Raw genomic sequence first — 22,545 nt, 5'->3', positions numbered from 1 at the left:
TTGCTTCGCTTGTAAAATGTTTAGATGACCACCAGATGAGACAGTTTGTGATTGCAGCTTTTTTCTTTCCTGAACACTGACATTGACGGTGCACGTTTACAGTGGAAATATCCTGAAACATGCTCTTTTCGTACTGACGTCTATTTTATTTTCCACTCACTTCTTAGTACTTTACTTTTGCTGAAACAAAATTGCTGGTTAATATCAACGGAGCAAGAAAAACATTATTTGAACCGTGTATTTCAGTAATAATGTCCTGCATCTTAGATTCTAAAAGGCACTTTGCCTTGCAGCTGCTGCCTTGCATTTTCAAAGTGTCCGTGTTTCCCAAGCACATCAAACAATCTCTCAGGACTGTATTATTGGAATCAAAAATAGTTTGAATCACTTCCAAGTGGTTTGCCGATTTACTTTTCATATCTTGCATTACATAAAATCCAATCAAAATGCAGGGCTATGGATTACGAAGCAACATTCCAAGCTTTGAACATTTTACAGAGCACTGTTCAATCCATAATCTGATAATGACAAGGGTGAAGCACAAGCTCTTGCTGGATGTTTCCCGTATGCTATAGGGAGGACACACGTTGATGAAGGTTCTTTTTCTTAAGCAGGGAGAAAAGTAAGCTGGTCAGGGTTGATATTAAGGATAAATGGAGGTAAAAACAGGAGAATCAAGGCAGAAAACATTAGATGTACAACAAGAGCTGTATTAAAATGCTTCAGGTTACTCTATATTCCTTAGTTAGAATGGCCTAAGGTGCAAGCTTTAATCCAATTGTCAGTTTGTAGCAGGACACAGATGCTCTTCATCCAATCTCACTGGATGTGTGAAGGAAGAGCACTTGCTTTTTTTCCTCTAAATGTGATACCTGTGCAAGATGGTTCTACAAAGTATCGAGTCAAGTCCGCCGCAATAAGTTCCAATCAAATACATGAACGTTCAATCGGAATGAATATTTAAGCAAGTTATTGAATGAGCTGTGATCGTTCTATGCAATGTCAAAGTTTGGTTTTGTGGGAAGTTGTGTCATATGTTTGGCTATATTCTCACATGAGATTTCGTTCTCATTTACAGCTTTCTGAAAACGTGATCAAGCGCATGAAAGAACCCGCCACTCCTCCAAAACAGCAGCAGGGTGCTCCCACTTCGGCAACGTCAAAGGCACCATCCCTCATTCCATCACCTCCGCTCCGACCTGTTCCTCCTCTCGCTGACCTCGCCTCCTCCTTGCCTCCCTCCCCTCCTTTTGTAGAACCTGTAGCACCTCCAGCTCCATCGGCTACAGAGTCTGTGGCCACGCCTCCTCCTAAACCTCCCACACAACAGGTAGCAGAGAACGCCAAAGCTGACTTGGTGCTTTCTCATTCATCTCCCTCAGTTTCTGCTAACGCTGTTGCTGCTTCTGTTCTTGAGCCTTTAACAACCCTCCCTGCACCCACTCCTGCTCACACTGAACAGTTCACTCCTGCTTCCTGCCACGCTTCAGATTTGGTGGAAACTGTAACTCCTCTTGCACCTCCTCCCTTAACTCAATCCATCGCTTCTCCTCCCTCAGTAATCAAACCAATTGCTCCTTCTCATGCTGTTGAGCCTCTTCCTTCACACGTCCCCAAGTCGGAATCCCTCCCTTCCCCTCCTGTTTTCAAACCTATCACCATCCTGCCAGCATCCTTGCTTCCTTCAGGGGACTCTTTGCCTCTGCAGTCTGCTGAATCTTTACCTACAGCTCCCCTGCCTGAGTTTACTGCTTCTTGTGAACCAGTTGCACCTCCTCCCCAGCTCACAGCGGAACCATTATCACCTGCTTCAGTCCCTGAGCCAGTGGCAGTGCCTCAGTCAAGTCCAGTTTCGCCACCTGCTGTGCCACCAGCAGGTGAGTTTCATTTCTTGTAGCAAAAAGAATATGTTACAGAAGCATAAATCTTTAGAAATGTGTTCTAGTAATATGAAGCTGACTGATACCAAGGGTGTGATGAAACTTATCAGGGAAAATGTGGGAGTGGTTTCTTCTGACTTTTGACACATCAGTGAACTGCACTTGGGGCCTAATCCCACCCTAACCCGTTTAAATTTCTTCAGAAATGTTCTAGTTTATGTTACTAGCTTTATCCAAAACACATACTTCAGAAGCAGCTTCATTGAATTTAGTCCTACATAGAGTAAAAACTGGTCTATTATGTTCAAATAATGTTTTTTTCTGTTGGTTATGATTTTGTCTTGAAATGTCTTGGACATGGTTTCTGCAACATGTTTAATTAGAAGGCAAGGGTTATGTAGTACTGAACATGCCATAGATTTGTTTTGCATTTCATTTCGATTGTGCCTATTGTGTGGGTGTTAACTATAAGCCACCTTAAGCTGTTTGCCTCCAACTTTTCACGGCAATTATAATTAGTCTTAATTTAAAAGAATGGCCTTGCAGTAGCTACTGTCATATAGTGAGTTTTTTGCCATCCGCCAACTGTTAATGACATGATTAATTCTTTTTTTTTTATGAAAAAGGTTACTGAAAGTGCAACATAATGATTGGGGACCAACAGCATATTTATGTTTTTCTCTTAGTTTTCTGGAGCTTTGCTTTTGAGGATTTGTCTCCTCTGACAGCTGCTGTAGCTGGGAAAACAAACTGCTTTCCATTTCAAGCAGCAAGACAAAATAAAAAAATATCTGTTAAGAAGTTTCCATACACAAACATCTTGGGCATTGATCTGACGTAGAAAGCAACTCGTACTTGAGACTCCAACATCAGCTGCACTAAAGTCGCAAAAATAAAACACTTTAGACTCGCTTAGTTGCGTGCCCTAAAGACTTGAGACTTGATTTCAAATCCTGATCTAAGACTCGAGTCTCTCATGTTTGCATCTCATGTAATGAAGATGCTGTGAAAGGCTACGCGTGATTATTTGTCAGTGGCGTTCTGGATTATGGGACCTTACATGCTCATATTATTTTGTTCATGGTAGCTGTAGTTGAGTAACTTGCCTCCAAATGATCTCACTGCTAAGCTTGTTGCAGCAGCAAGAAAGCCTCTCCGTGAAGTTCAACACAAATTTACTTGCTACACTTGTTCTTCTTCATAATGTTGACATTTCTACATTTGAACTTGACTATTTGAATGTAATTTGATTGCTATTCAGAACTGAGAGAGAAAAAAAAATTCAATGTGGATTTAGAAAATGGTTTCCTGGTATTATAAAAAAAAAAGTCTCCTCCAAACTATTTAGTGCAATTTATAATTAAGGAGTGGAGGAAGACAGGGATTAGCTGGTGTTTACTTATTCAATGCAAAGAGAGAAAACAAAGAATTGTTGCATTTTTATCTGACAGAGGACATTTGAATGTTACCTGCTCATTATGCTACACAGAAGCATCAGTGGGAGTAGATTCCTTTTAGGGTAGCATCCATGATGCTACTCCATCCTTGACTGTGCTCAGTCAGTGAGGTAATTAAAAAAGGCCAACTTATGCCACGCCACACTAACTCCAGTGATTAAAACGACACCTCCGCAGTTTAATACAACAAACTTAAAGGCCTAATGAAATGCACTTTTTTTTTTTAAAAGCATGTTTTAGGTTCTTAAGAGCGGACTGTGTCATGCCTGCAGTCGGAAACGGAGCTCTGGCTGAAGAGTGTCAGACCATTTGTGTAAGACAAATGCTCAATACAGATCCTTAAGTTAAGAATATCTTTCAATTTCCAAGACTTTTACTAAATCTGAAGAAAGGTTTTAAGCATATACTACTGTGTGGAAGCATGTAAGTGTTGGATTTAGTGTGTTTAATTTTCACTTGATCTGATAGCCTCATAATTTCCAATAGTTTTATAAAATAATGTCATATCAATACTATGAAAAAAAGGTTATTTTGGCCCACAAAAAATATCTAATTTATTTACAAGTTATAGGGAGTATGATTAGTTTCTTATGGATCTTTCAACACATTTATGTAAAAAAAATAAAAATAATAATATGATTTGTCTTGCTGTAAAAATCACAATGTTTTAATAGTTCAGTATGTTAGCAGGTTGTGGCAGGATCCTGCTTAGGTTTTAATGGTCCAGTCCCATTAATGTGATGGCAGCAGTTCAAATAGTTTACACAGAAAGGTTCAATACTCTGTTTCTGCAGCCGCTCTGAAATATGTTCTGGACAGATAGAGGGTTAGGACACTCCAGTGACCTTTCCAGCTCCGTTGACTATCCTCTGCAGACCACTATTGTATGTTGTGCTGCAGCTACCACATTGAAATGCAGGTCTTCCACACATTCACAATTTAATGCCATATGTTGCATCAGGTACATATGGCATTATCTCATTGAATTATATAACGTCACCAAGTTCATTATCACTGGAAAGTATCTTCACTTCATGAAAAATTAGGATATACCAAACATTTTATTTTTCGTCAATTATTTAGGCGTCTCATTTGAAAGACATGGCTCATGTGTTTACTTGTCTTCTTTACACTCAAAGAACTGAGCAAATGTTTTAAATTTAAATGATGTGTCTTACCTTAGTCCTCTCATCAGAAAAGACTTCTGAGCCTTGTTTATGCTTATACATTTTTCGGCTGGCTGGTTGCATCAGCAATGCGTCATCACTACAGCACTGCCTCAACCCACAAAGCCCTCTCTCACTGCTATAGAACGTAAACAATGCTCACCTCCGGCTACCTGCGGCTTGGTACGTTGGGGCGTAACATTTTCATGCCGAGTTCAACCTCCGTCACTGCAAATCAAAATGCATAAAGACAGACAAAAAATGCCTGAATCCTGTCTTGAGGTGTTTTTATGGAAGAAACCATTGACTTGTGTCGTAGGTGAATGGATCCAAAACTCTATCTAAACCACTTCAAGAATCAGTGTTGAATATTTCACAAGAAACTAGAGCAAAAAAGAACAAAGAAAGTGTCGACTTGGGGCGACTTTTTTCATAGCACCGTTGCTACAACTGTCCTTTAACTTAGCATATGACTCATTCATTGTCCACATATATTGTGTGTTGACATTCACAGTATTAGCCTTGGGAGGTCACCTCAAAGAGTTAGAAAGATACTGCGTTCCAACTATTGTAAAAGTGGTGGGAAAAAGTCAAATTATTCGATTGATCATGCTTGGGCACACTCTTTTTAAGGAGTGAAAAAAAAGGAAGGTGTGATGAATGTGAATGTGAATCTCGTTAAAAATGTTACAAAGTTCAGCCCAATTCTCAAAGGGTGCGACCTTAATGAGGCAGACATTGATTATGTGTGTCCACGAGAGTTGGGTATCGAGTGAGGCTCTCAGCAGGTCGGCTGTCTCTAAATCATGCCCTGAGTAAGTATGTGTGCTGATTACACCATAGTCAAGGTTGAACCTCCTACACCTTCTCCAATATGCTATAAATATTCATATGCCAGGGCCCACACACAGTCCTGGACTAATAGTCTGTTTAAAAATGTCTCCTGGGGTTAGGAAAGAGAATGGAAAGATGAGAAAGGCAAAGAAAAATGCAAATGCATAAAGTGGACACTGATGAACTACATCTTTGTAGCATCGTTATTATTGTGAAAAAAATAACTAAAAGTTTTTTTTTTTTTGTTGCAATCTGTAATTTGAGATTACATTACCAAAGAAGTCTGATTAGAAAGAAAATGATATGATTGCAGTTGTACTACCATAAGTTGGAAACTTGCTCTTGGCACTTTTTCCTGTCCTTTTTATTCTTTCTTGGGCATTGTGGAAGGTGTGTAGTGACTCGACCAAAGCGCGAGGTAGAAACGTGAGGAAGTGGTAATGTTACAGATTATGCCCTCCGTGTGGGTCCCGGGGTTAATGAAACTTCTGATGAGAAATGCAATTTGCCTTTGTCTATTATCTCTACTGCCAATAGCCTGAGCTCCACTGCTTCGCCACCTCCTCTGTGGGTTCTTCCATGGGGCCCAGCTATTGGTGGGAAGGAAAAAGAGCATTTAAAAAGATGATGAGCTTTTAATCTTTTTAACATTTACATGTCCTACTCAAGATTGACAAGGTCTCTGTCAATCTGGAATTGTCTCTGACCCAAACGGCCTCCCTCAAGGACCCCAGACAGTGTTTATCATATTAGAACCTGTTCTGTGGCCGACCCTGTGGACTCGCCAGCAATCTGAAGCCTCTCTGTGGAAAGCCGGAGAGGAAACGTAGAATTGTCTAAGCTTTCCTGAATTTTGAACACCTTGGAAATATACTTGAGGCAGTGCTCTGTGAATGTATTTTTAATTGTTGATAAAAAAATAAAAGTATAAATTTTTCCATATATAATCAAGTTTTGGCAAAAACACAAATGTCAACAGGATGATGACATATTACAGTGGCTATACACAGGTGTATATTTTGTTACATTTTTGTAAATAAACCTAATTTACGATGTCCTCAATGCAGAAACAGTTATAGCCTGTTTGGGCAAATAAGACCCCTGAAGCCCGCACTACTGTTCCCACCTCAAGTTTAGTAATGCATTACATAAAGGCGGTTTCTGGCCTGTCCCCCATATTTGAAACCGCCAATGCCTCAATGATTTGTTAGTGAGCGAAAAGCATGATAAAAATTACACACAGAAGTGATCAAAAGAAATAAAATTAGATTTTTTTAATGAAAAAATAAAAAAAAAACTATCAAAAATACTAAGGATGATAATTTAACATAATGTAACATATTTTCTTTCATTATCTGTCATTAACAGTAGTATGTCCATTTCCAAAGATCTAACAGTGCACAATTATTATTTTTTTAATTGTAACCGTTTCCATAGTGATTTAATATTCACCTAAAATGACTGTATTACCAGTGATCATGGCAGCTCCTCGGGAACAATTTCAGACTCCTGTGCTGTGAGATGAATAGTACTTGGAATTGCAGCCAGACATGATGGATATTATTTTCAGGTGCTCTGGACAGTCGACTGTCGTCGTGGATACTCTCTGCGGTGAGAATCAGCTTCCCGCCTCCACTCTTGTTTGTTGTTGTGCTTCAAGTGAAAAAACGTTTTGTTTTTTTTTCTCTGTACTTGAACTTGTATGGGCATTCGGGATTATGTGTTTCTGGCATACCTAAAAGATGATTTAGAGCATTATGCATCATAATAGTTAAAATGTGCGTGTCATTTTTATTGCTTCGTCCTTTGGAAAGTGCATGTTACACAGAAGGCACCCTGGTCAAATTTAAGAGAATCAGTAATTTTTCAGTAAGGGAAGTTATATATATAAAAATGTATAATGTCAATACTGATATTAACATTTCAAGAGAATATAAGAATCACTTGTTTTATATTGTCATTCCTGTAGTTTTTCCAGATGTGGAAAGATCGTGACCAGTAATCCGATGAACTATATTCATCAGTACCTTCTTCAATTTACTGATTTACTATTTAGATCCATGCTGTGGAATCTGGCTGTTGTCTCAAAGAAATTTGTTTTGCATATCTGTAACCTTATTGTTTTTGCTTTGTGTTAATCTTATTCTAGTAATAATGATGTTTTTCTCGGCTGCTGTTACCGCATGTTACCAGGTAATAATAGACTCTGACAATAGGGATTATCCCATCCAACTAATGCAGTGGGAGACTAATCTTGACAGGCTCAGACACTTCCCCCTTCATCACCGCAGCGTTGCAGCACACCGTATGCCACTTCTGCCTTCAGAGCACGTTTTGGCCCAGTCGCCGGCCGGCATCTTTACTTTCATGCTTAATTACCTGCCAAGATAGACTGGTGAGGACAAGGAGTCATATACGTCTGTCGTCAATGACACGAATATGTGTTGACAGGGTGGTATTGAACTATGTTTTTTTTTTTTTTCAGGAAAAAGATGTCTATGTGCCTTTTTTTTTGGCGACTGTAAAGAAATATTGGAAATTTGGTGACAGGTTGAGCATCAGTTTTCACCTCAATGTTACTGTTGTTTTTGTTTTGTTGTTTTTTTTTTTCACTTGTTGGAGGATTAATCTGTGAATGAGGGAAAATTCCTAAACAATGAAGATTTGTTATAGAGGACGAATATGTGTTTAGAAAATATAGAAAGTTGTTTTTAACTCTAAGACATCAAGAGTAATTTAAAAATCTACAGTGACTCTACGACACTCCCAAGTAGATGATAGATGCAGAAATCCATCATAGGAGATAAATATATATATTTAGGGGATATGATTTATGAAGGATGTGTGATGATGAGTATAATAACTGTTGGTGTTTAGGACTGTAATGTTTGTGATTAATCTGTTGTACTAAATCTGCAACAGGGAAAATGAATATCCTGTATGCACCTCGTGCCTGGATCATTTTCTGAGTTCGATCTTTTTAATATTGACAGTATTTAGATTTGTTTTTCCAGAGATTAATATCTGTCCCTTGTTGGTGGACCAGAGCAGAATAGCTTTGCATGGTGGTCTAGTCCATTACACATGCTTTGAATTTCTGTTGTAGATCTGCTGATGTGCTTTAAATCATAAACCTTTTGCATGAGGCAGCTGAGTTGAGATTTGCTATCGATTGGAGGCAGCTGCCAAGTTCCTGTTCCCACATACATATAAAGAATCAGCCTTTATCGCTGCGCTTGACAGATGATCTGAGTTGTTTGTGCTGACATGATGTTTGTTTTTTGCCAAAAGGAACTTATTAAGGCCATTATTCTCTCTTTGCTCTTTGATCTCTTTTGTGCAAAAGACATCCTATTAGAGCGTTTGCAGTTTAACGTAAAATTATAAACCTGAAACATGCTGATTTTGACCTGGATAAGAGGCTTAACTGGGCTAGCTTTCTTTCTCTGACTTGACTGATGTTGGTCACTAACTGGAGGATGTAGAGTCTTTAAATTATCTGATATTTTTCCAGTGTCCTCATGACAGTGACAGGGTTTAACTTTGTTCCTGGATAGATTTATACAGATCTTAATTCTGCATTGGTTGCAAAGCAGCACTGTTAAACATGTCTTAAATATATTAGTTTTCTATTCTATTCTATTTTTATTCTTTGAAACTATGCATTCAATATGTCGAGCAAGAAAATTTGTTCACTCTCGCCGGAGAGCCATCACAAATTTAACAGCTTGGATGTTTTATTTTGTTAGTTGTTTGGTAGATTGTTAATTTTCCCCGGCTTTGTTGAAAAATCAATAATTTTTCCCGTAATTGTTGCCTCAATATGAAACATGGCCGTGTTTGTTAAGATTTTTTTTTAATTTTCTCATTTTCGCTCTTTTTCTTTGTCTCTAGTGAATGAAGAGGCCCTGAGGAAGATCACTGATGAGCTGCGTAAAGACTTGGCGCAAAAGAGGGCCAAAGCAGAGCAAGATATGCAAGCATGGTTCGTTTCCTGCACACTTACACACAAGTTTTCCTTTCAAATTAGAGATGTTTGTTTGTTCTTTTCTAGATTAATTTTTGTTTTTTAAATTGAAAGCCTAGTTTTTGCATACGACAGGAAATTATAAGATTTATGTTTGACTAGTCTGTTATTGTGGGATAACTATCTGGTTTTATTATTAGTGAAACTAAATTGCAAGGCATGTGTCTGACCACTGAGCTATTTGCTCATTTTTGTCTGTTTCCATGCCAGTTCTTTGCTTCAGAATCAAGAAATGTCTTCTTCTTTTTAAAACTTGACCATTTTCCAGTTTCATTAATATTCCAAAAGGTCAGCACCAGACTTTCCGATCCCCACTGTTTCCAATTTACGTCTCTTCCGAAGTACCTCAGCACTTTTCCCTCCTTCCCTATCTTCTGTTCTTCTTTACTCTTGTTCCTTTGCAATCAATTAATCATGTCTTAGTAAGGGGAGCACAATGCTGAGATAATTTCCTGGGTGTAGAGGAGGTGATCCATTAGCACAGCCTGATAAAGAAACCTCTTCATGTCCTTTCTGTTCTTTTTGTCATCAGTGAATAATCCTCTGGCTTTTGCTTATGTGTTTATATCTTTTGGCCTGTGCATCCCATATTATCACATCACTGTATTGCTCTGTGTCTTTTAATATGTCTTTATGATAAACAGGGACCCAAAGTAGTACATGCAACTACTGAAGTTGTGGGGAAGGGTATTATAATTGTATATATAGTGTATTCACAGACATGATTGTATTTTTTTCTTACAATTTACCAAAATCAGTATTTATCTAGCCATCCATCCATCCATCTGACCAACCGACCGACCTATCCTTGCATCTACTTGTTTATCCATTGTTTTTCTTTGCACATTTTCCCCTACAAGTCTGCAGAACGTTCCATGTAGTCTGCTGTAAATTGGACATATTTTGTGGGTTCTGAACTGCACTGATTTAACAGCTACTTATGGTGACCATGTCACCATTTCTGCATTTGCTATTTCTGTTTTGATCTTTTTGGACACTAGAGAGAGAGACATCTACTCCAGGACATTTTCCTTTAATTCATAACCACACTGAAGATGTAGAATTTGTCCTTAATATCCTAACACCAGGACCGTTAGAGATAATGGTGGGATGTACCAGGAAGACAAATAGGTTTCCTCTTTCAGTGATGAAACAAGCCGATTACTCAAAACTCTAAATAAATTGCTGTTCTATTTTCAGTAGTTGCTTAACTTTATCCTTGGAGATTAAATGTTTTTTTTTTTGTTTTTTTTTTTTGTACAAATGGAGGTAAAAAAACAAAACAATTTTTTTTTCCTCATTTGTGCCCTGAGCCTATAATTTAACTGCAGTATAATGGTCCCTGTAGAGATAGCAGAGAAGACGCTGAGATGAGATATTTTTTCAGCTAGATTGGAGTAAGGGCTAAAACGCTTTCCTTCTGTGAGTTATAGTGTAATACAGCTCATTTAACAGAACCACTAGGTGCCAGAGCAGTGAAACTGTGAGACGACTGCACAGTGTAAGCACAGAAAAATGAAACATTAGATGGAGACCTTAGTGGATGTACAGTGGCCTTGGAAATTCTTCGTACCACTTGAACGTTTCCGATTAGGCTACAGAAACACCCAGAGTCTTCAGTGTTTTCATGTTGATTATTTTAATGTAATGCAATACGGGATAAACAAAAATTAGCTTAAGATGATGGAGTAGAAGGACAAGTGTACATGCTTTACCAAATTCTTTACAAAAAAATACAATGTGCATTTAAACTTCTACAAGTTTAAAACTGTTTCTAATTTTGAAATTATCTTACCTTTTTCACGTCACACAATTATGTGCTACTTTTTATATCGTAATGTGGCAGTTTTGAATTCCTTCACTCAATCTTCCGCAGCAGTGCAGTGTCAAAAAAAAAAAAAAAAAAAAGTTATTGCGAATTTGAGGATTTGTGGTGTTTAGATTAGGCACCATTCCATCTGTTTGGCTGTAAGACCATAAATGAACTCCAGAGATCTGGCTTTGCATATTTTGCTCTGGTAGAGAGGAAGTAGGAACTCTGAGCTCCGGGTTTATTTAGGTGCAGCCTAAACTAATTTGTAGAAAGGAGCGGGTGCAGAGAGCAGATTTGCCTCTGCCGCTTCTCTGTGAGGCATCCGAGCAGAACGCCACAGAAAAGGATGATAGGGAAGGTGGGATGAGAGTTAAAAAAAAAAAAACCTCTCATACTCACCCGTCCCTTCTTCCTCAACCCAGTGCATCCTTTATCGCCGTTTGTACCAGTTCTTCGTCTTTTGACTTTCTCAGACACTTTCGACCTCTTAGCTCTTGTCTCTTCCTTCTGTTCCTCCATTTTTGCTGTTATTCCGTGTTGCTCCATTTCTCTAATTTCCTGTATGTTGGTAATATTCCAGCCTTTTTTCTTTTTTTTTAATTAAACTCACTCCCTCTGTGAATATGGGTTGAGTTTGAGTGTCCAGCTCAAACACTAAAAGGTTAGTTGTGTTTGTCCAAATTCAATCCATTTCTTCAACATTTATTCAAGCAGCTTGTGTGATATAATTGCATGTCTGATTTAAGAGTAAGAACGCTGACCTTCTCCGAGAGATTTTGACTCATTTCACATTTAACCAGCTGCCCTATTAAATTCTTTGTTAGTTCTAGATTAGCCTGAGCGAGCTTCGACTTCAAATTTCTTCTTTTTGTGTCACCATGCTCCTACTCAGAAATCCTCCATTAGGTTATGAAGAAGCAAAGTTGCTTAATCTGGTTGGCTATTACCCTGTCAGGAAAACTCCAGACCTCTTTACATCAGTGACGCTGCACCAGTTGAATTTTAAATTTTAAGTTTACATACATTTTGCATTTTAGACCTGCTTCACTGATTACTTCAACCAGAGGATGTTGCCGTCTTTTAATCGAAGAAATAATAATAATTTACTTCGATTAAGGGATTCTAAGTGCAGTGTACGTTAAAAACTTGGAAGCAAAACAATGGGATTTATTGTTCCGCGGAAAGCATTTGACTTGGGTTGTTCCCATTCTATCATCCAGAGTATAACTTTATTGCACTGTTGTATAATCAGATGCAGTGTATGCATGTGTTCATGTGTGTGTCAGGGAGAATGGATGAGTCGTTAAATATTCATAGACAGCATTCTACGGCATTATTCGTAACATCAATATTGCAGTGGGTGCTTAAATGCTTTGCTTCCAGGGACCTGGGTTGAGCCTGGACTGGTATGCTGGTCTGGCTCAATGCACTGTGCATTACTTTTCAGTAAAAGGTGGAGAACAGCATGGAGAAATGGGGGACAGATGTTAATTTCTTTTTTGTCATACATGCTGTGACTTATTAACTCAGATGTTTAGTAATGTACTCAAATATTTATTTATTTTTTTTGAAGAAGCGTTTCTCTTTTGATCTGGTGTCAAAGCTTATGGATTTTCATTTCAGCCACATTTAGAAGTACAGAGAGATGGATCTGTGAGGTTCAGCAATCACCGTGGAGAAGATGTGAAGCTGTGGGCCTCTATCTTTAAAACATCATTGTTATAGTCATGAAATCCTCGTTAAAATTGAGTTCTTATAGCATGGTAGCATGGAAACAAGCTTCCTGAGAGAAGCTATTGAGTGGCTGGCTGGTTCTGCAGATATTCAACACTCTTCAATTCTGCACGTTAACGGAGACATTTTGACGTCAAAAGTCCCCAAAGAAAGAAGCAGTGTTGTATAAATTCTAGATGCTTAGTTTGTGCTAACCCTGCATTGCTACATTTGTTCTAATGGACTTAATCCTTATATTTATTACGGTATGTTTCCTTTATGAACTCTGTTTTTGAGGACACCTCCAGAAGGTAGCATGCAGCTACTCTGGTGTATCAGACACAGTTCACCCCAATTTCCTCCTCTTCAAATGAATGAAATCTCACAGATTCTGTTCTCCAACTGGCTGTTTGATGACTCCGTCCAGTTAACAATCAAAACAACAGTTAATTAGCCAAGATTATCCTCTAAGTCTTCTCAGTGCCAGGCTAAAACAGAAACAAAAAAATCATCCACTTGTCCTCTAAAGATATACTTTTTCATTCTGCCTCTTAGTTACAGTGTTTGCTCTCTCCGTCTGACTCAACCATTGTCTACGTCAATGCCCCCCTTTCTCTCCCAGTGCCAGTCTTCTACAGTCAGATGAAAAATGTGCCCAATATCCCAGAGACAGGGCAATAATGACTGGAAAGCAATAGAGGTGAAGCAGACAGATAGCATCTCGCTAGTGATAGCAGTCTTTGCTTGGGTTAGCACTTGTGAGAGAGTCAATAGACTCTTTTTTTTTTCCACCCACACTTTCCTTTTCTCCTGGAAATCTTCTCTTTCCAGATCAGATTATAGTTTTGGGTCACCAATCGGTTGATCCATTGGGCCTCAAATAAACAAATGAATAAATACATTTTGTCAAGTTGATGTTAATTTAGTTTCCCTTGTGTGTTGAACTGAAAAAACATAAATCACAGACATGAAAATATGGAATCCTTAATGTTTCTTAGTCATGCTGCACTTTTTGGTAAAAAGTTATCTTTTTGGTTGTTGATGTTCTGCGGGACTTCACAAAACAAATAAAAGAACGAATTTAGGTGATTTTTTTATTTTTATTTATTTTTTAGCCGGTGCAGACTTTGTTCAGACGTTGTTGTTCCTTTTCTGAAAAAAAAAAAAAAAAAAAGCCAAAACATGAACACAATCAAACCCAGTTTTGCAGAAACAAAAATATATTTTCGTGGTTTCCTGTTGTGAATTTAATGCAATTAAAACAAAAATTAATAGAACCACATTGCAGGTTAGCGCCGTATCACAGTGTGGCCTTTTCTTAATAAATGCTTTCTTCAAACACTTGCACATCAAGCGATTTAAACATTTATTTTAGCTGCAACGCATCCGGTACATTATGGAAACTCAATTGTGATGAAACATTTTTTTTTTTTATCTGATGTACTTTCATCCTATATGTTCAGCTAAAAGCATATTGGTTAAAAAAAAAAAAAAAAGGCATGTCAAAAGGTTGAACCGGCTACATTTGCTGGCCCACACAAGTACCATCAAAACTACTTTTCCAAGAAAAATCTTGTTTACTGTTCTCTTTCAGTCCAAGTTGTAGCAGCAGTCTAAGCGTCTTGAGTAGAGGTAGCTTAGATGCATTAGCGGCACACAGGCGGGGAGGCGTGGATTGTGGGGGAAATGGTGAATGTAAAAGGCCATTAGGAGGCTCCCCATGTGTCTGTGTGTGCGTGAGTCAGAGCCTGATGATGGATGGAGTGTGCCGACGTGTGCAGCCCAGTGGACTGTGAGACTGGACATGGCTGTCTCCCTCCGACTCTCCCCCTCTCTCCCGCTCTCTGTCTCCCTCCTCCGTTGCTTCACTTCCTCAGGGCCAAACATGTCATGTTGCCACTGCTCACACTTTCTCTTTACTTTCACCCGTTTTCTTCCCGTCCCCCGCCCCTCCCGCCCCCTCTTTAAATCCTCCGACATTTAGTTGCGATGCGGGGCCGTTTTAAGACTTCAGGCGTATATGCGAATTACTCCTACCTGTCATCTTTTCAAAGCTACAGGTATGTAGGTGATCTGCTTTTAGCAGTCTGTCCATCAGCATTCATCACTGTCTGCATGTGGTCTACATTCACACCTGACTGAGGAAGTAAATGAGGTTTTTTCTAATAAAAGATGAAAACCTATCACTTTGACAGATTAGTGTGTGCTTGTAACGGGAAGAATAGCATAGCTAAGAGGTAGAAAACTTATATAACATTCACGCCTGGAACCATGCATTAGCGGATATGTAAATTCCCATAATGAGTCGAAAAACCTGAGAAGGCTCTAAATGAATTATAACTTATGTGTTCAAATCCCTACGGGGGTTTAAAAGGATAACTATTTTAAAAGTAGTGTCATTGTTTTACAATTTCCCCATCTTTTCTGGAGGAAATTAGTTTTTAATTGGGTCCCTGTCTTGGAACTGTGCCATACAGTCAATATTTTCAGCTGCCCTCTGCCGTGGTCATCAGATGTATCTGTTGTGCATCTCTCCACATCCTTCTTAGGCTGATGTTTATGAAGATCTCCCTCGCCTTCATTGAATTTGCCATAATTCACTCCACTGCTCGCTCCGTCAGCTCTGTGTTTATTCTGCCTCGGCTTGAGTGTTTGATATCAGACACAAGATCACTTTTAGGGGTTTCGGGGATGTTCTTCCTTATTCAATCAAGCACAATGTCACCTAGTTGGAACTGTGTTGCTAGGCAACTAAGACAACCCAGTGGCCGGGTTCAAATACTGGTCCTCTCGTCTGCAGAGATTTTGCTGCGTCTGTTGAGAACACTGCCTCTCAGAATTGATTACTGCCATCGATAATCAAATAGATCTTCTTTGTAATCACTTAAATTTGTTATAAACCCTCTCACAGAGGTTCTCACGATTTCAGGTTTGCCTTTTGAACTTTTGTCAGTGCTCATCTGTTACTCCTCAGTGCTGTCCTTCATTGCGACTTTTTAAAAATGACAGGGACATGTAAAGAAAAGCAAGACTGTAGGTGGCTCCAATCACCTACATGGCAACAGATTGACTGCCAGCGATGCAGACTGCTTTTACAAACATTTGCTGAAAAATGGGTCACTCTTCGGAGATCGGTGAATTTCAGGTCGCCGCCATGATGGAGCCCTGCTGTGCTGCATGTCACGCCGCGACGGGACTCTGGAACAATGCAGATGCGTTGCCTGGAGTGATCAACTGTGTAGTTGATCTTAGCATTGTGTTTGACATCAATGCCAAGTTTTGCACCAGTACATTTTGGGAAATTGTCTTATTTGGGCTGTTGCCACCATGTTGCTCTAATGTTGTGATGGGAGGAACAAGTGAGCTTCACTAATGCTCTGGAGTCAGTTGGTGCTTTCATTAAGCATCTCTGACTGTTTAAAAAGAAAAAACACATTATTGTCAAAAATAACCAGTAGCACATGTTAAGAGCACTAATTCTTGGTACCAAACAATCACCATCCTTGGTTATACGGTGTACTAAATCCTCTTCCTGTATTATTTAAAGCTAGAGCAGGAAACGTTGGGGTATGCACAGGCATCATATATTATCATTCTACCTAAGTTTTATTCTAACAATATTTACACTCTCTTTATTGATCCTACCCAGGTATGATGCAGAGAAGGCCCGGGCATCAGCACAGGCTCAAGCTGACGCTCAGGCCAAAGTCCAGGAAGAACTATCCAGGATCCTGTCTGTGGAGCGAGCCCTCACCCATGACAGCCTCCAGCAAGCGATCATTAGGGAGAGGATCAGCAGTGAGGATGAGAAGCTTCGTGCTCAGCTACTCGTAAGTGTTCTTTCTAATATATTGCACAGCAGCTAAAGTGAACGTCACTTTCAAGATGCTGCATTGTTGTTTTTTTGTTGTTGTTTTTTTTTTACCTACTTAAGTGTATAGATTGTTTTTGTTTTTGAGTAGGCGGGTTTGCACAATTTCGATTTCCGTTCCATACATATGCTTTGCGAAGAGATTTTTATTGACGTTATTTCTGCCAAATTATGCTTTGTAAGTTTATTCTTATTGTGGTTAAGAGGAGTGATTGGAATGATTTTAAAGAGGATGTCATGCAAAGTTGACTTTTCTGAGTTTTATGTTATAAAATGTCACTATGTAGCTGGAAAACACGTAGTACACCTCCTTAAAAATTGCTTATGATTATTTTTTCAATAATTGAGCGTTCTTTCACATGTTTCTTACAACCGTATAGCCCATAAAGTGGCAGCATCATGCTGTGTCAGCAGCAGGAAGTGCTGTGACTCAGGATAGAGGTAAAAAAAATAATGCATCCGTGTAAATAAGCGTCCTGGATGAAAACCTGCTTCAGAGCGCTCTTGACCTCAAACTGGGACCAAGGTTTATCTCTCATTAGGGCAATGCTTATGCAGTGTTTTAAGCTTTGAAGTGTTTGGTGTTAGCAGCGCTGCACGACTGGCACTGTGGCAAATCTTGAGTTTGTTGTGGTGCAGGGGATATCTTTAAGGAGTAATTCAATTAAATACTTAGACTGTCTCATCTCACTACCACAAATACACATGCAGTAGTCCTCAAAGCTTCATCTGTGTACAACAAAGCCAAAGGACCTGCGCACTGTGCAGTTTACAATGAACTGCACAGTTTATTGTAAACATCATAGCGTAAGCAAAACTATTTGCTGTAGCTTAATATTGTCTTGGGCAAATCTTACTCTGCTCATCCCTCAATTGTTATAAAGAATGTTTTCATTTTGTGTCTTCTTTTTTTTTCCTCCCTAAATTGCCTTCGCAAACAATTTTAGATGAGCATTCTTACCACATGCAGGCAGTGTATTGTTTACTAAAGAAAACACATTTTCCCTGGAGTGTGGCCACTGTTTACAGGCCTACGCTATTGATCATATAGCTCATTTCACACGCTTATCGCAGTAATAGAAAAATGAATCATTTTGTTGTGACGGAGTAAGAGTGAAGCAAGGACGTGATTCCCACCATTGGACAAGTATGTGATGAATCCCTCATATGGAACCGAACTCAAAGTGAAAACAAAGGCGACGAGAGAGGAATGTCGAGGGAGGTAAAACCATGGTTTGATGTTCTTTTCCTGTAAGTGTCCATGAAGAAACTTTCTTAAGGAATTCGGTTTGTGTAATTTAATTGCACTGAAGATGGAGACCGTAATAAGGAAGGGTAAGAAAATAATATTAGCTTTCTAGAGTTCTTAATCTCAAAATTGAAATATGTTTTTTATGAAAGGCATACACACCTAAAGTAGATTTCCTCTACAGGGTAATCTACTTTATTTATCAAACAGTACAGTATGCTCAATTAATTAATCAAAGTAGATTAAAAAAATCTGTATCTAAGGAAACCCAGCAGATGGCATCGAGTCACTGACTTGCAGCATTTCACTCCTTCTGGATGAGCGCGTAGTGACAATCGCTTGTTGTTGACTATACATTAGTCTCTTACATCGAGTATGCATGTAGCGACAGTGGAGAGGAAAAACTACCCTTTAACCCTCAAACAGAACCTGTCTCAGTACAAGAGGCCGTCTGCCACGGCCGACTGGGGGTTTGAGAAGACAAACCTGAATCTTCACTCCAGTCTTCACCCATGCCTGATGCCTCTTTCTGGGCAACTACAGAGTAGGAGAGAGTTCGGCCCAATTGGAGGAGTTGGGTTTAGAACCTAGACGGCGATTTGAAATCATCAAATGCTGAAATTCCGGATAACAAAGCCCTCAAGATGATAGGGGTACACATACCCTCCACCGCATTAAAGTGGTAATTCAAAGGAGGGTACCACAATTGTTTGTGTTTATCCGAGTGCAAATATATACTGTGATGGTATTTGATGTTACTCAAAAAGCTACTTTTAGGTCATTAGCAGACTTTCAAACTGCACACAGTTTTACAGAATAAACTTAACCTTCAATCAGTTTACTTATATAAATCTTTAATTATTTTGTGAGTTTCTGCCAAATTCCAATAGTTAATTTCCCTTCCAGTTTTTTTTTTCTCTGCCTCCTCACAATAGGAATAATGTAGATGATGAATTATTGTCTGACAGTTTTTCTTTTTTTTTTTTTTTTGCTGTTTTAAAACGCGCCACACGCACTGTGAGTCTGTGTGATAATTTCTTCCATATGAGTGTCCTTTGGAGTGCTGAAGTTTTAATAGAATCCGACGGGTTATCAGTGGAGGTGCAGTGCGGTTTGCAGCACTCGTGTAATTGTCAAGCCAAACGCTTCCACACAGCCAATGTTCTTTTCAACTGGAAATTGACTTTTTTTTTTTTGCTTTCTTTAAAGACAGCCTCTCACCCAAGACGTCTCCCTCCCTTTGTCATTTCTCTCTGTGTTCGTCAAACTCCAGGATTGCCAGCTAACCAGAGCGAACTCATTTTTGATGAAACATAAAACGTGTTTGTCTTTTGTGTGTCTGCGTGTGTACGTGTGCTACATTACATTATTCCTGCCTCTTTTGTGTTTTAGTGTGCGACTTAATTTTTCAGTTTATTCCTTCTTACTAAAAAGGAGCAGAAAGACTAACTTCTTCGATACTCAACTTTAAACTTAAACGTGAATTTTGACTTCTTTTTTTTTTTCAGTTTTACAGGAGTTGCTTTTTATCCACGCCTCTTATCAAGTGTGCTTTCATTCAGGCTTTTTTACCTGTATGAAAACCACTTTCACACAGGTAATGCGTAAAAATGAAATGCACATCATTGTGCCGCACGTAAGCATCTGTACCTGCCTAAAAATGAGAACTAGGTCTACTTTACAAAGTCAATAAATTAGAAATATATAAACGTCTAAGAATGTTTATGGTTTGTTTTACTAAACACAAGATTTATTTGCTGATGGAGATATAAAGGAAGATTTTCCATAGTTTTTTTGTTTGTTTGTTTTGTTTTACAATGCAAACCAGCTCTAGGACCAGCTATCATCTTTAAGCTTTCACTCAGTAACCCTAAAAAAAAAAAAATGGCGTAAAAAGTTTGTTTGGAAGAGTTGAGGTGAGACGTTAAACTTAAAAATACTTTATTAGTAGCTGTTATACATGTTACTTATACGTCAATTAGTTTGAAGTATAACTTATGAAGATTTTTGCTTGTATGATTATTCCATGACAAAAAAAAAAAAAAAAAAAAAAAAAAGATAATTCAAACAAATCAATAAGTAATGTCATTCAGGCCGGAGAGGGTATGTAAACTCCACCAGAACTGAACATTATTACTGGAAAAACAAATGTGTACACAGACAGAGCTGTCTTATTGCAACGCCGTTGTGTTCCTCTTTCAGCATGTATCGATTTGTCCCGCTCATTAAGATACAGGTCACGGTGAGTGGTAGGACCCCATACGTTCCCTACTTCTTTTCTCACAATGAGAGCGAGGCTATGAGCAGTTATGCCTCCCCATGCTCACCTATAATGGCCTTAGCCTCGGCTTGCACAGCCACACCAATTATAGCGACATCCATCCTAGAGATTTGACTCGAGACTTTGGCGTAGACCACGGTTGGTTAACATTTGTTTTATTGATTTGTTGAGTTTTTTTTTTTTTTTTTTTTTTTTACAGTAAAATTAAAATGTTACTAATCCGGCCATCAAACTGTTTTTTTTTTTTTTTTTTTTTTTTTAAGGTGCTGAGTTAAAAATAAAGTCTCTTTTGATTTAGGGAGAATTCTTGAGAGAACCAACCAACCTGTGGTTTAACTTCCTTAGAAAACTTTATTTTTAGCTTTTGGTCACATTTTGTAATTTTGTCGAGAAATGTAAAATCTTAAAAGAATATGTTTTATTTTGGGTTTGTGTTGTGATGGAGGTCTTGGGCAATATGGAAGGATAAATGGATAAAATCTGCACTAGTGAGTTCAGGCCTCTTGACTGCCAAACTTGCTATTTCAAATAAATACTATCGAGGCAACATAAGAGAAATGTAAAATTTATAATAAAACGACTTGGAAAAAATTGTTTTATTATAAAAAACCTTTTAGTTTCCTTTATTAATACCTCTATATGATCTTCCATAGCCACATACATCCTGCGAAATTTAGTTTGTCTGCATTCAGCTCCAATTTAGGTTATGAAATTGAAGTGCAACTTTTAAAGAGATTTTTAAAATGTTAAGAAAACTCATATTTGATACCCTGAATATTTATATATTCCTTGCAAACCTAAACCTTCCATTAAAGGAGGTTAATTTTATTTTAGGAAGATTAGCAAATTGGCCTTTTTTCATGTACAACTTTATCGGTCAGTTGCTTGAGCTATTCTGGAGGGGTTTCCACAAGGAACATTAATCATAATCTTAGTAACACTAATTATATATAGATTGTACACATGTTTAACGATTAAGTCCCATTTGTAGTCAGGGTGCTAGATGATTTGTGCCACCCCAGTAGGAATTCTTTCCTCTCAGTCATTCCCTTCCTAGTCAGGTTGACTGGCAGCCACCAGCCAACAAGTCTACCGGTAATTGAAACTTCACACCACTGTAGGCAGGGCTGTTTGTTGTCGTCGTTGGTAATGTTGGGTTTCTGGGGTTCTGTTGTCTGCAGGGAAAACGTTCGACATCAGTGGTCACACATGTAATGCCACTCGGGGAGGGCCACAGCAAAGAAAATTGGAACAACAAACATGGGGTTTGTTAGAAGTCTACCATGTAAGAAAGAACAAAATGCATTTCTACAAAAGATTTGAGGGGAAAAAAATGTCTGCTTTAAAAATAATACTTCTTTTAAAATATTTTGATAAGAATGTTTATGGTTCCAGTTTGTTTGGCTCCATCTACAAAAGTGCAAAGTCTGATAAATACTGTAAACGGGAATGGAAGTGAGTGTTGCCAAGGGAGAAAAGGTGTTGTTAGTTGACAGTGGCTGTATTATGCCTAGTTTTACAAATGGATACTAAATTACAAATATTCACAACATTTCATTGCGTTGTTGGCATTCTAATTAGGTTGTCATCTTTCCACATTTTTAAGATATTAGACTAGGAGAGAAAATGCCCATAACTCGTTTAAGCCAGTTTTTCTTTTTTGGTTGTTCACGGCAGATTTACAGTTAATTATAAAGGCAACACTGGTTTCCCTTGAATACAAAGCAAATAACATGAACATAAACAGATGATCTAGTAAATAATATGTTGACATTTACTGTAATACATATGGACTCACAAGAGCCATGCAAGTCCCATATTCATTCTACATACACCTGTCAGTCCACACATCTTTATTTTAATGAAATAATAGACCTCTGCCATTCTCTTTTTATTTTCAACAATTCCTCTCCCCACGGAGCCACACCGGTCCATTGTTTAATCAATCACTGGTCAAAGCATCTCACCATAGAAACAGGGCTCTAACCCTCAGGCGGACTTTTCAATCAAACCCAAAGTCATCAATCTTTCCTTACTCCAAACATTGGTTTGGGTGGAGTAAGGTGATTTTGTGTACTACCAGTAACTGGTTCCAAACAGTTAAATTGTACTTTTACTTTGTCCTACTTTTTTTGGCACCTAATGTCATGATAACAAAGCTCCAGTATGTTTTAGGGTGCAGATTTACTCCAATGGCCCTGTTGGTCAATTGTTTTGAAATTAATATAAATTTAGCATAACTCAACTAACATTC

General features: G+C 38.4%; 1 protein-coding gene across 2 annotated transcripts in view; it reads left to right on the top strand.

Moving 5' to 3' along the window:
• Positions 1-22,545, top strand: part of chchd3a (coiled-coil-helix-coiled-coil-helix domain containing 3a) — a 62,000-nt gene that overhangs the window by 1,522 nt on the left and 37,933 nt on the right. For both annotated transcript variants that reach the window (XM_014984966.2, XM_088003458.1), the window contains exons 2-5: positions 1,079-1,330; positions 1,784-1,877; positions 9,232-9,322; positions 16,540-16,720. In XM_014984966.2, the coding sequence (XP_014840452.1) occupies positions 1,079-1,330; positions 1,784-1,877; positions 9,232-9,322; positions 16,540-16,720 (618 nt within the window). The remainder of the gene's footprint in view (positions 1-1,078; positions 1,331-1,783; positions 1,878-9,231; positions 9,323-16,539; positions 16,721-22,545) is intronic.

The sequence above is a fragment of the Poecilia mexicana genome, unplaced genomic scaffold (assembly GCF_051168715.1).
Source record: "Poecilia mexicana isolate PSO_F unplaced genomic scaffold, ASM5116871v1 scaffold_23, whole genome shotgun sequence".
Taxonomy (NCBI): domain Eukaryota; kingdom Metazoa; phylum Chordata; class Actinopteri; order Cyprinodontiformes; family Poeciliidae; genus Poecilia; species Poecilia mexicana.
This window is presented reverse-complemented; position numbering and strand designations above follow the sequence as displayed.